At 26.7% G+C, this 12274-nt stretch overlaps 1 protein-coding gene across 1 annotated transcript; it reads left to right on the top strand.

The window, feature by feature from the left end:
- The first annotated feature begins 8143 nt into the window (after nucleotides 1–8143).
- On the top strand, nucleotides 8144–11492 carry LOC114322216 (bax inhibitor 1). The gene is made up of 6 exons (XM_028269493.2): nucleotides 8144–8788; nucleotides 9465–9608; nucleotides 9777–9868; nucleotides 10621–10807; nucleotides 10897–11052; nucleotides 11163–11492. Exons 1-6 carry the CDS (start codon nucleotides 8672–8674, stop codon nucleotides 11208–11210), a joined length of 744 nt encoding a protein of 247 aa, XP_028125294.1. The 5' UTR covers nucleotides 8144–8671; the 3' UTR covers nucleotides 11211–11492.
- Nucleotides 11493–12274: the final 782 nt, after the last annotated feature.

Below are 12274 nucleotides of genomic sequence, written 5' to 3'. Positions count from 1 at the left end.
TAAATAAAACTCACTCATAACTTTACAAAGGGTTGATTTTTGGAGAGATAATTATTGGGAGAGCACTAATTTCCTTTTTTCATTATCTAAAGTAAGAGATTCATGGGAGAGTCTTGTTATTATTTTTTCTAACTACTTTGCCTTCTTTTTCATTCAATCTCTTATCTCCATTATCTCTTTGCTATTGTGTTTCTAGTTGCAGCCATTGAAAAATTTAAGTCTTTCATAATTTCTAACAGATTCAAAGTTTTTGACGACATTTGAATTTTTCTACAAACATTCAAAGATTCCAACAACTTTTTTGACGGCCTTGGAATTTTCTGGCGACATCTCCAGACCCTCTCATACACAACTCAATATAGTTGGGTTGTAACTTTGAGCACATTGTTACAATAAACCGTAGCTGAGTGATTACATATGAGAGTTTACGCAAAACAGATTTTGTTTAAAATCATAACTGAGTGCATATGAGGGGATTGCGTACTATAGATTTATTAGGATGGGTCGTGCATTGTCAAAATAATTAGCCAGCGTTGGGTAACATTTACGTTTTTTATTTATATTTATAAGAATTTTTATAAATTAGTTTTTGTTTATTTTTAAAAAAGCATAAATTTCAAATGCATTTAGTTTGAACAAAATGTTTAAAAATATAAACTAAACAATATGTTTGTTCAAGCCTAAAATATTTATATTTATTTTTTTATTTATGATAATGGGATCACATACATTATAATTAAAAGAAAAAATAATTGAAAAAAAAAATTTAATTGGCAAAAAAATAATTGAAAAAAAATTTAATTGAGAAAAAAATTGAAAACTGGAAACGTAAAAACAGTTTTTGAGTTTATGTTTTTTTTTCAAATTTATAAACTGAGACAACCATTTATAAATCAAAAAAATTATCAAATAAATTTTTATGACAATTTTTAAAATTTTTATAAATATAAATTGAAAACTGAAAATAGAATGGTTATCAAACAACCTTAGAATTCCAATATACTTGTTACAAAATTCTATATATTTTTACATATATATATATATATATGTATATATATATATTTTAAAGGAAGATGCTAGAGAGCTCTAAATCTAGAGCTCTAATTTGAGCTCCAGTGATGTGTCCAAATAATAAAAAAATTAAAAAAAAACAAAACAAGGCACAAACATTACATTAGAGTGGGTCCCACATTCCCATTAGAATTATTAGAGCTCTAAAGCATTTTTGTATTTTAAATTATACATTTTTTTATATCTATACTAGTAGTCACCCGTGCGATGCACAGGTTTTTAGAAAGTCAATAATTATTAAAAAAAATTTACTATTTGTTTATATTTCTTAACATTTTTATTTGGTTTGTGTATATAAATCTTACTTCACATCATTAAAAATATTTAATATTTCACATTATTGAAAATTTTAAAAAACTATCATACATTAGTAAATCATCACATATATAATATCTAATTTATCTAAGAATTACTTCAGACAACCAAAAATAGAGTAATAAAGGCATATTATAATTAATCAAAATGACTAATATATTAAATTTAAGTAACACTAATTTTGCTTAATCAATAGTAGATATTACATTAATCATCTCATATAATATAATAAATTAAAATAAAATTAATTTTAATTCCCACTATATTTAGTTAGTAGTTAAAATTTTTTACATGCTATTTGTTTTTTCGTTATATTGATTCATTAAACACAAATAGGTTTGGAATAATTATAAAAAAATTTTAAAAAAAATGTTTGAAAATGCATTATACTTGAATTGACAAACATAAAGAATATAAATATTTAAATTATTCAAAAAAAAATTAACATTTTAAATATGAGATATCTTCCATTTGCTCAAACTCAGAATCTAAATAAATAAATAAATAATTTAAACAAAGAAGAAATTTGTGGTTTAGTTCTCAAAGGAAATGAGTTACTAAAAATAAATTTAATCATGAATTATTTCAATAGGATAATTAACAATAAAAAATCAACTGATAAATACATTTAAAGTATAACCCATATCCAATAAATTTTGACGTATTCTTCATTTTCAATCTAACATCTACACCAAAAAAAAAAAAAATTAAACACAAATAATCAATATGTGGGAGAGTTATAAATTAATAATTGCAATGCTTTTATAAATATAAAAAAAGAATAAAATCTCAATTAAATGACACATTATTAACAAAAAGAAAGAAATAAGGAAAAATACAGATTGTAACCAATTTTTTTTTAAAAAAAAATAATAATATTCATTTATATTAACTCACTTTCTTACAAATGCAAAAACTTGTGCAAGTACACATTTCAAATGTAAAGCAAATATTTAAGATTTTTAGGCACCGAAAAGGGATCAGAAATGGTTCAATGTTGATTGTTTTCCTCCCAATTTTCTATTCATGGTTTCTTTTGCAGGAACTTGTTTTTATATTAAAAAAATTATGCTTAAACAAAAGATATATATGGAATTCTATCATGTTTAAAATTTGTATGGATAAGTAATTGATGATTTTAAAAGATAAAATATTAAGTTCCACTTAAAGATAAACTTTAAAAAGATTAAGTTGGAATATATAAAAATTCTATAATAAACTAACAAAAGATAAATATAAATCGTTAAAAAAATTATCATCTTTTTGGGATATTTATATCCCAATCTTATTCTTTTTTTTATTTAAATATTTTGTTATCTTTTATTTGAATTTTCATTAAATAGTTATATTTTTATTTTTGTATATTTTTTCATCTATATTTATTTGTTATTCATATATACATAATTATCTTTTTATTTTAAAAATCATTTGACTCGTAATATTTTTTATTTAACTTTTTTAATTGTTCATATATAAATAGTTAACTTTTTATTTTTATAATTAATTGACTCGTAATATTTTTTATTTAGTTATTTTTTTTATCTTTTATTTGACTCTTTATATTATTTTGTAGTTGAAATTTGAATAGTTATTTTTTTATTTTTTTTTATTTTATATTTTTATCTCTACCTCTTTGTTGTTCATATTTAAATATTTATCATTTTATTTAAATATATATAATCCTTTTAGCTTTTAAGATTTAGATAATTGACAAATGATTAAAAATTAGGAAAAGTGAGAGGGGAGACTTGAGAAGTGACACGTAGGAGAGAGAATCCATAAGAATTTAGTATTAAGAGTTTGGAGAATTCTCATACTCCACTACATTTGTTTATATATATAGTATAGATGGAGACTCATTGATGGTCATTAGAATGTTTAATGGGGTAGCTTACCTAGACTAGACTTGTTCAAAAGGTGACCTACAATCAAAGGATAAAATATAACGTCAACTAGACATTAGCCGTAGTCGCACGCAATGAAGCTACCTTAGCATATATTTATAACAGTATATGCCCCTCGTAATGTTATTAGGCAAATCTTGACAAGTGATCTTTATTCATCGTTAATATTGAAAAATATATAAAAGTGGCTTAAAAATATATAAAAATATTTAAAATATATATTAATTTCAATAAAAATATATTAAAATTAATAAAAAAATGCATTATATTTTATAAATATTTTGTCTTTTACTTGTGTCTTAAGGATATTTATTATTATTATTAGTAAGACTCATATTATTACTATCTTCTCACATTTTTTTTTGTCTTACATTTTCTGCTTGTTTTTGTAAATTTTTTATTTGTTTTTAAGGATATTTATTATTATTATTAGTAAGACTCATATTATTACTATCTTCTCACATTTTTTTTTGTCTTACATTTTCTGCTTGTTTTTGTAAATTTTTTATTTGTTTTTAGTATTACTGTGGTAAAAAGTTTTGAATGAATTAAAAACACATAAATGCAAAAAATAAAATGAAATAAAATAAAATAAAGGACTGGGCTCTAATCTGTGGGCTGCAAATGTATCGAGCTGTTCATGAACAAGTTCGACTCAGCTCGTTAAGGGCTCGACTCGGCTCATTAAGCTCGAGTTCGAATATTAGGCTCATTTAGTGTAAACGAGACAAACTCGTATAAGTTCGGTTCGTTTATCTTTATTTAAATTATACAATAAATATATTATTTATATATTAAATAATATAAAAATATATATAAATAAAAATATAAATACATTATCTATATAATAAATAATATTTTTTATTTAAATAATATAAATAATATTAAAAAAAATTAATCGAGCCGAGTTCGAGTTCTATTAATGTTAACGAGTTGAGCTTAGCTTGAACCTAATTTCTTATCGAGCCGAGCTCGAACTTAATAAATGAGCTCGATAAGTAAACAAGTTGAGTTCGAGCTCTACAAAACTCGGCTTGGCTTAGCTCGTTTGCAGCCCTGTGAGTATTGTCGGAATATGTGAAATTCATCACGAGTTTTATTTTAATAATTTGAACAATTTATTTTATCGGACTCCTCGTATATCATTTATACAAAAAAATTAAATCGATATGATACCTATTCAATGTATTGTATTTGTTTCTATAAAAATGACAAAAACATGTTTTTAAAAATAATCCATCACTTTCTTTAGTGACAAATATAAATTAAATAAATTATAATTATTTCATTGATTAACTTTTTTAAATTTTTTTATTTTTATAAATAATATATACAAAAAATTCGAAATAAAAGCTATGCGATGACGCACTCTTTGCTTGGATTAGAAATTCTAAGGTAAGTCGTTACGTAGACAGACCACATGGGTGGGCCATTTGAGAATAAATGCATTATGAACAAAAACATAAATAGATAATTCTAAAAATATTCTGTTTTTTCTGATTGAAAATCTAAAATTTAAAATAGCGTTAGTGAATTACATAGAGTCTAACTTATCTCAGGTTGAGATTAATATTGAATTGTCTAGTTCAGCTAATGGATTTATTTTTGGGTCTCGTTTTGATAATCCGAACCGTTCAATATGTAGAATTTATCAAGCACTATATCCATAAAAAAAATCACGATGATCGGATAACGATAGCTATTTGATCAGATCAGAATTTTGTCAATCGTTTATTTTTTTAATACAAATATGATCCGATCAAATAGTTATCGAAATCCGATCAACGTGATTTTTTATAGGGATATAGTACTCGAGTTTTACGGATTGAACGACTCGAATTATCAAAACGAGATCCAAAAATAGATCCATAGATCGGACTAGACGGTTCCAATCTTGATTCAACATGAGACGAGCTAGACCCAATTATAAATGATTAATTATTAGAGACCTCGTCATTTTCAATAAATAGAGATCAAGGATGCCTTTTCCTTTTTTTTTTCTTTCTTATTTTATTGAGGGGTATGAATTTTTTGAGAAAAGATAAATTGATCTTAAAATATTCCTATTAATATGGCAATTTTTTGTGTGACAGTCAATCTTTTTTTTCTATACTAGAAATAATAATATTATGAAAATCACATTTTATTGTCATATTTTATTTATCAACTTATATCGTGTCATATAATGATGTTAGGTGAGGAAAAAATGTATAATTATCATAATATTATTAAATTCAAAAATAATAAATGAATTTTTTCTTAGTAAATTACACTAATTTACCATTAAGTATGAAAAATATAACGAGTTTAAACTTTTCACGTAATTAAATTTACTTTTCTTTTTATAATAAATAAATATTAACAATGTTAATTTGAATGTTAAATTACTTTTTGGTCCTTGCGTTTTTATTTATCAAATGAAAATCAATTAAAAAAATTAATCTTCCTAAAACAATTGTTAAGAATAAATAATTTATTTATTTCATCAGTTAAATCTATCCTTTTTTATAATTTTTTTTAAAACTTATTAGTATAAGAAAAATAAAATAAAATAAAAATAAAATAATGGTACTCTTTGAAAAAAATTAACATCCTTGTAATAAAATGGGGTGAAATGTTGAAATTGTGAAATGCAATTTAATTTCTTCAAGCTTTAGAATTACGCCAGTGCATTTTGTCATTTTTTTTAATGTAAATTACACTGACCTTTTTTTGAATTTTAAAAAAATTCAAGTAATTGTACATTTTAAATATAATTACACTAACTTCTTTAAATATTAATTGACATAATAACTAGATAATTTAAATATTAATTGACATAATAACTAGATAATTTTTCATCAATAATTTATTAATTATGTATCAAAAAATAAATATTGTTATATATTTAAATTATAATTTATTTATTTTAGTGTCTATTTATAATTTGTATTAAATTTAGTGATTTCAATCATATTAAAAAAATTAATTTAATTATGTCAAAAATTATGAGATTAATTATATATTTTTTAAATTGTGTAATTTATTATTATGTTTTTTAATGTGACGTGGCAAGATTTGATTGGTTGTACAACGTGGCGACTACGGGTAAACGCAGCACAGCATTCGTAGGTGACATTTTTGCTTAATATTAGTAATGATAGAGATGCTCATAAAACACCATCTCATAATTTCTAAAATAATTTAAACAACTTATGTTATTATCAAATATAATTTTAAAAAAAATTTAAATACATCAATGATCAATATATCAATAGGAATCGTGGAGGTCCTCTGGAGTTCCAAATATCTTCCGAATAATGCTTAGAAATCTATAATTTTTATCAATTTTTTTATTAAATATCTCACATAATGTAAGGTCTACATAAAATTTATATAATAGGAGTCTCATAAATATATATGAAACATTTAATAAAATTTTTAGAATTTTAAATATATATATTTTTTTTCTTAAGCATGAAGAAGCCAATGAAAAAGTAGTCAATTAAAACATATGTATCTTTTAATTTGATTTCTCTTCGAAGCCCCAGACGTTTCTAGAATCACCACTTGATTTTACATAAATACCCCCGGTATTCCCAGACTCACACCGTGGACGGATCGACCCGTCCAAAGCGGGTTATGCTCCGGCCAAAATTTACCCATCCAAATATTTAAATAGTTCTAAGTATAAATAATATTATAAAAAAATACTAGACACGCCTGAATGAATTATCAAATATTTATATGGGTGTGGAACTCATTTAAATTAATGTAATGTTAATTCTATATTCATGTGAGTATTGAGTAAAATATTTGATAATTTATTTAGAATTTCTAGCATTGCTCAGTATTTAAACAATCAAAATTGTTTGACATTTTGAAAAAAATATTGTTAGTTTCATACTTTTAATATAATTGTAGTAACCACTTTTTAAGTATGACTAAAGCAATTGAATCTAATGCAAATAATGGTAGACAGTCAAATAAATAAGATAAACACACATTTTAATTGAAAATAAATGAATTATTTTCCCATTTATGAGATTCACAAATTATTGCAAAAAAATTACCAAACTATTATGTGAATTAAAATTTAAAGGGTGACTAGTGTAATTGTATCAAAAGTGTGTGACTAATTGATTTTTTTTCTAAATTTCAAAAGAGGTGAATGTAATTTATTCTAAAAATAATTAGCAAATTTAATTATTACACATGAAACTCATTAGGACAAAGTGACAATGATATATAATTATGAGTGATAATTTAAAACGAAATCATCATAAAGGAATTTATTATTTTATAAGAAATTCCCGTCCTAAATTTTGTTTATAATATTATCTTCTTCTTCTTTTTTTTCTTTTTTTTTTTTTTTTTGTGTAAAGGTGGAGAGAGAGGAGAATGAATTAAGTCTTAAGTAATTTGAGAATCTACATAAAGAATGAATTAATCATGTATAGGCTCTTATGATTATGTTTCATTTATAATTAATAAAATCAAAATATTTTAATTCATAAAGGAGTAAATATGAATTTTGTGGAGGTGTTGAATTGATATTTAAATCAACCAAGTTTATATTAAGCAATCCCATATTTAAAAATTAATTAATAATTTAAAATTTTAAGTAAAAGTAAACTTATAAAATTTTGGAGTCACAATCAATGTACACTTTTGAGACAATTAGATAGGTGCTAAGAAATTTAAAAATTTGTGATCACATGATTTTAAATTTGTCAAAACTATGAATATGAAGAAGTTTGGTTTTTATTACAAAATTTTAAGGAAATTTCGTGACATCAACACACTTTCAACTTTTACTTCATATAATAGTGTATATATTAGGCTATTTGGAAAATTAAAAATACGTCACCTCTTTTTTCGATTTATTTTTTATTGTTAGTGATTTTTTTTTTTTTAAATTAGATCAATTTTTTTTCTCAATCCGTCTTATATAGATGAATCTAAACAATAATTTTAAAAAAATAAAAAAATTAATAAGCCAAAAAAATTCACTATTTTGGGTTTATTTTTATTCTTTTTGAAAATTTTAATATTCAATTTGTCTTGTCGGGTAGAATTTAAAAACTTTTTTTTTTTAAATTAAAAAAAAATAACTAAATACAAAAATAAAAAATGTAAACCCCAAAAATCAGGAATAGATACATGTATTTATCGGGTCAAGTCAAGTTTGGGGTGGGTTTTGGGGCTCAAATACTTGAGGATATTTTGGGAATTACAAATATCTGGCAACTTCGCGGAAGCTCACCAGAAACCCCTTCTCTCTCTCTATAATATATATCCCAAGGTCAATAGAATGTAATTCTGTGTTTTCCTGTAATTTATCTCTCATTCTCTCAAGTTTCCCTAGAAAAAGAAAACAAAGAAAGGAATCTCTCGAGAAAATGGATGCGTTCTCGTCGTTCTTCGAATCTCAATCGGCCTCTCGCAACAGCTGGACTTACGATTCTCTCAAGAACTTACGTCAGATCTCTCCGATCGTCCAAACTCATCTCAAACAGGTTTTGTTCTCTCTCTCTCTCTCTCTCCCCGCGTTTGGTTTGTGAGAAAATGAAGGAAAACAGAAGAGAGAACATCATTCTTGTTTAATTTTTGTTGATATGTTTGTGACAACGGAAAAAATTGCGTTGACCGAGTCAAATTTGTTGTGTTCTCGACGATTGAGTGGAACGTTAGGGTTTCGGTTCATGATCTCAGGAATTTTGATGTTTTGAAATATGCTTTCTTTTCGATTCGTGCCATTTTCGAGCAACAAAGCGGGAATCGAGTAATATTAGGGTTTCTGATCGATAATGTTTCGGAAATTTAAATTATGCAATTGAATTGGTTTGTCTATTGTATTGTATCGTATTGTTCCGAGATGATCTTCTTTATTGTGTCAGTTGGATTTATTTTGCCAGAATTTGAATCTGGTTCACTGGAAAACGAAGGAAACAGAGGAGGATGTGAAATTGATGACTCTCACCTTTCTATGTATGCAGTTAATGATTCTGTGAAAATTAAAAAAAAAAAAAAAAAAAAACTTGCCTTTGTTAGCTAAGTGGCTGTGTCCATCTTTTTCACCTAGAGTTTTAAGTCCTGATTGAGAGATAGAATAGATGTGATCATCTTTATTCGTCTAATTTCAATATTCTTTTTATCTATATATTTACTTAAATAAGTTGTTGATTTATGCAGGTTTATCTCTCACTATGTTGTGCTCTGATTGCTTCGGCTGTTGGAGCTTATCTGCATATCCTCTGGAATATTGGAGGCCTCCTCACGACCTTAGGTTGCTTGGGAAGCATTGTTTGGCTACTCTCAACCCCTCCACATGAAGAGGTAGGCATCGCTTTCTTTTGTGTTTTTTTGCACTATTTGTTGTCATTTATTTGTTTTGCAAACGTGATTTTAATTTTTATCTTTTCTTGGTATGCAGCAAAAGAGGTTTTTTGCTGTCATTTATTTGTTTTGCATGCATGATTTTAATTTTTATTTCTTGGTAAGCAGCAAAAGAGGGTTTCACTCTTGATGGCATCTGCACTCTTTGAAGGGGCTTCAATTGGTCCTCTGATCGAATTGGCTATTGAAATTGATCCAAGGTAAATGTTCGTTCTATCTACTCTTTTACTTCTTTAGTGGTAATTGTTTGTAATTGTGTTTCTTTCTTTTGGTTTCGTGGGTTGTGTATTTTTTTAGTATTTCATACTGTTTAGCTGTTGTTTGCATAGTTATAGCTCATGTGTCAATGAGAGTAACTTTTCTGCCTTTGTAGGCCTAAAATCTTATTTTTGTGGGTTTTTGAACTTTTAAAAATTTGTAGTGGGTTTTGTAATTTTCTGAATTTCTGTTTTTGTTATGTTGTACCCAACTTGAGAAAATAAAGAGCCAAATAAATGGGCAAATTTCTAACCAGATTGAAACAAAGGAAGCGTGAATACTAGAATTTACTGTCAAAATTAGTTTTTAAAGTCTCATTCTGGTATTTGTATTAATGAAATTGCCTATTTGTCGTGATTCGTGATCGGCCAATGGAAATATTATTCACATGAAATTTGTTGTTATTTGGTTTATAGTTGTGCAATCTGCTGTCACTAGAATGCTAACTTTTTGTCCATCTCCTTCATGACCTTGTGAGGAGGATACAGCTCTTTTTCATTTATTAGTACAATAACAGCATACCTTAAGTATCCCTTTTTTTGTTGTTTTCGGTTAAGTCAATGGATTTGTTGCATTTACATTCTTTATATTTCTATTTCCCTTGCTTTGAGACTAGTAATTTCCTTTTTTGGTTGCTTGATGGTTGTCATTTTCTGAAACACTACCTTGACACAAATCTTCTACTGTATTGTAGCATTCTGGTCAGTGCTTTTGTGGGGTGTGCTGTGGCTTTCGGTTGTTTCTCAATGGCAGCCATGTTGGCTAGGCGTAGAGAGTACCTTTACCTTGGAGGTCTTCTTTCCTCTGGGCTCTCCATCCTTTTCTGGTTGCACTTTGCCTCCTCTGTCTTTGGGGGAACTGCAGCTCTCTTCAAGTTTGAGGTATGTTTCTAGTTGCCTTGTTGCCTTTGTCCTAATTGTTAGAAATTGGTTAGTAGGGTTCTGATTTTTGCTTAATATGACTGTTGCAGTTGTATTTTGGGCTTTTGGTGTTTGTGGGCTACATCGTAGTGGATACGCAAGATATAATCGAGAAGGCACACTATGGTGATCTAGACTACGTAAAGCATGCCTTGACCCTCTTCACTGACTTTGTTGCTGTTTTTGTACGAATTCTTATAATTATGGTGAGTTAATAGATTTGCATTTGGACAACCAAAATGCTGTTAGCCATTACAAGTTTACGACGCATTTTTTGAACGAATGCAATAGTGACTTGCATATTTTTGTTGTGCAGTTGAAGAACTCCGAGAAGAGTGAGAAGAAGAAGAAGAGAAGAAATTAAATTTGACCAAGAAGCCGGGCAACAAAGGAAAGATTGTCTAACCATGGATCTGATGGATCTTTTTCAGTTGTCTATATGAACTTGGGGCTTTTTCTTAAAACTGAAATGGTGTTAATATTTGGAAGTTAATGGTTGTGTAATGGGCGTTTGTTCTGGGTTGTGCTCAGTACATATAGTTGGATTTCCTGTGGTAAACATGACATGTTTTAAATTCATTTTCATCTCTAATGTGATCTCAATGCGTTGAAGTCTGATGACAAAATAAAATCCATGCTTTGAACATTTTGGATTGTTTTGGAAAGTTAGTTTTTTGGTTTTTTTTTTAATTTTTTTTATTTAAAAGATATTAAAAAAATAAAGGGATGATGAAATTTAAAATAGGTTAAAAATTAAAAATTGGTTTTTGCGTTTGGTTGGAAACATACGTGCTATTGTGGCAAGAAAACTATGATACAAATTAAACGAAGTTCAAGAAATATTGGCTTCTCAGTAGTTAGTTGTTCGGCCTTCAACCTGATGGTTCGTTTGGTCCATTTAGAGTAAATTCCAAATCTAGTTATTACTTGTTATTTTAAAGTTGTAAACATTTTTTTATTAAAATTTGTCATTTAATAAAATTAAGTAAAAAATAATTTTTAAACTTTTTTATACGACAAATAGAATTATAAGATGATAATTGATTTTTCATCCGAATTTTTTTTCTCCGAATCGTCTGACTGCTCAAAACAACACAGAGAGAAGAAGAGGAAGCGAGAGAGAAAGAGAGAGGGAAGAGGGAATGGAGACAGAGAGAGGGGGTCGTCGTCGATCGCCATCGTTGCCCGCCTCTGCCTCCGATTTTTCAGCCAAATTTTTTTTTTTTGATCGATCATTGTGTTTTTTTTCAAATTAACCTTTTTTTTTTCTTCAGATCAATGTGTTGATGATGATGATGGTGATGTTGTTGTTGATGATGAAGATGTTCTGGATCTGAAGATGAATGGTTGATTTTTTTTTATTTTTTTTATTTTTTATCTAAATGGTTGTTAGGTGGTTCTCTCTCTCCCTGTCTGGTTTTCTCTCTC

This window comes from Camellia sinensis, chromosome 11 (genome assembly GCF_055761805.1).
Source record: "Camellia sinensis isolate YWXY chromosome 11, ASM5576180v1, whole genome shotgun sequence".
NCBI classification, from domain to species: Eukaryota; Viridiplantae; Streptophyta; class Magnoliopsida; order Ericales; family Theaceae; genus Camellia; species Camellia sinensis.
Note: the sequence above shows the minus strand (reverse complement) of the source record. Positions and strands in the feature narration are given on the sequence as shown.

Coding starts and splice junctions, on each gene's coding strand:
- LOC114322216 (XM_028269493.2), top strand. CDS start 8,672: ATGGATGCGTTCTCGTCGTTCTTCGAATCTCAATCGGCCTCTCGCAAC. Junction 9,609..9,776: donor CAACCCCTCCACATGAAGAG/GTAGGCATCGCT, acceptor CTTGGTAAGCAG/CAAAAGAGGGTTTCACTCTT. Junction 11,053..11,162: donor TACGAATTCTTATAATTATG/GTGAGTTAATAG, acceptor TTTGTTGTGCAG/TTGAAGAACTCCGAGAAGAG.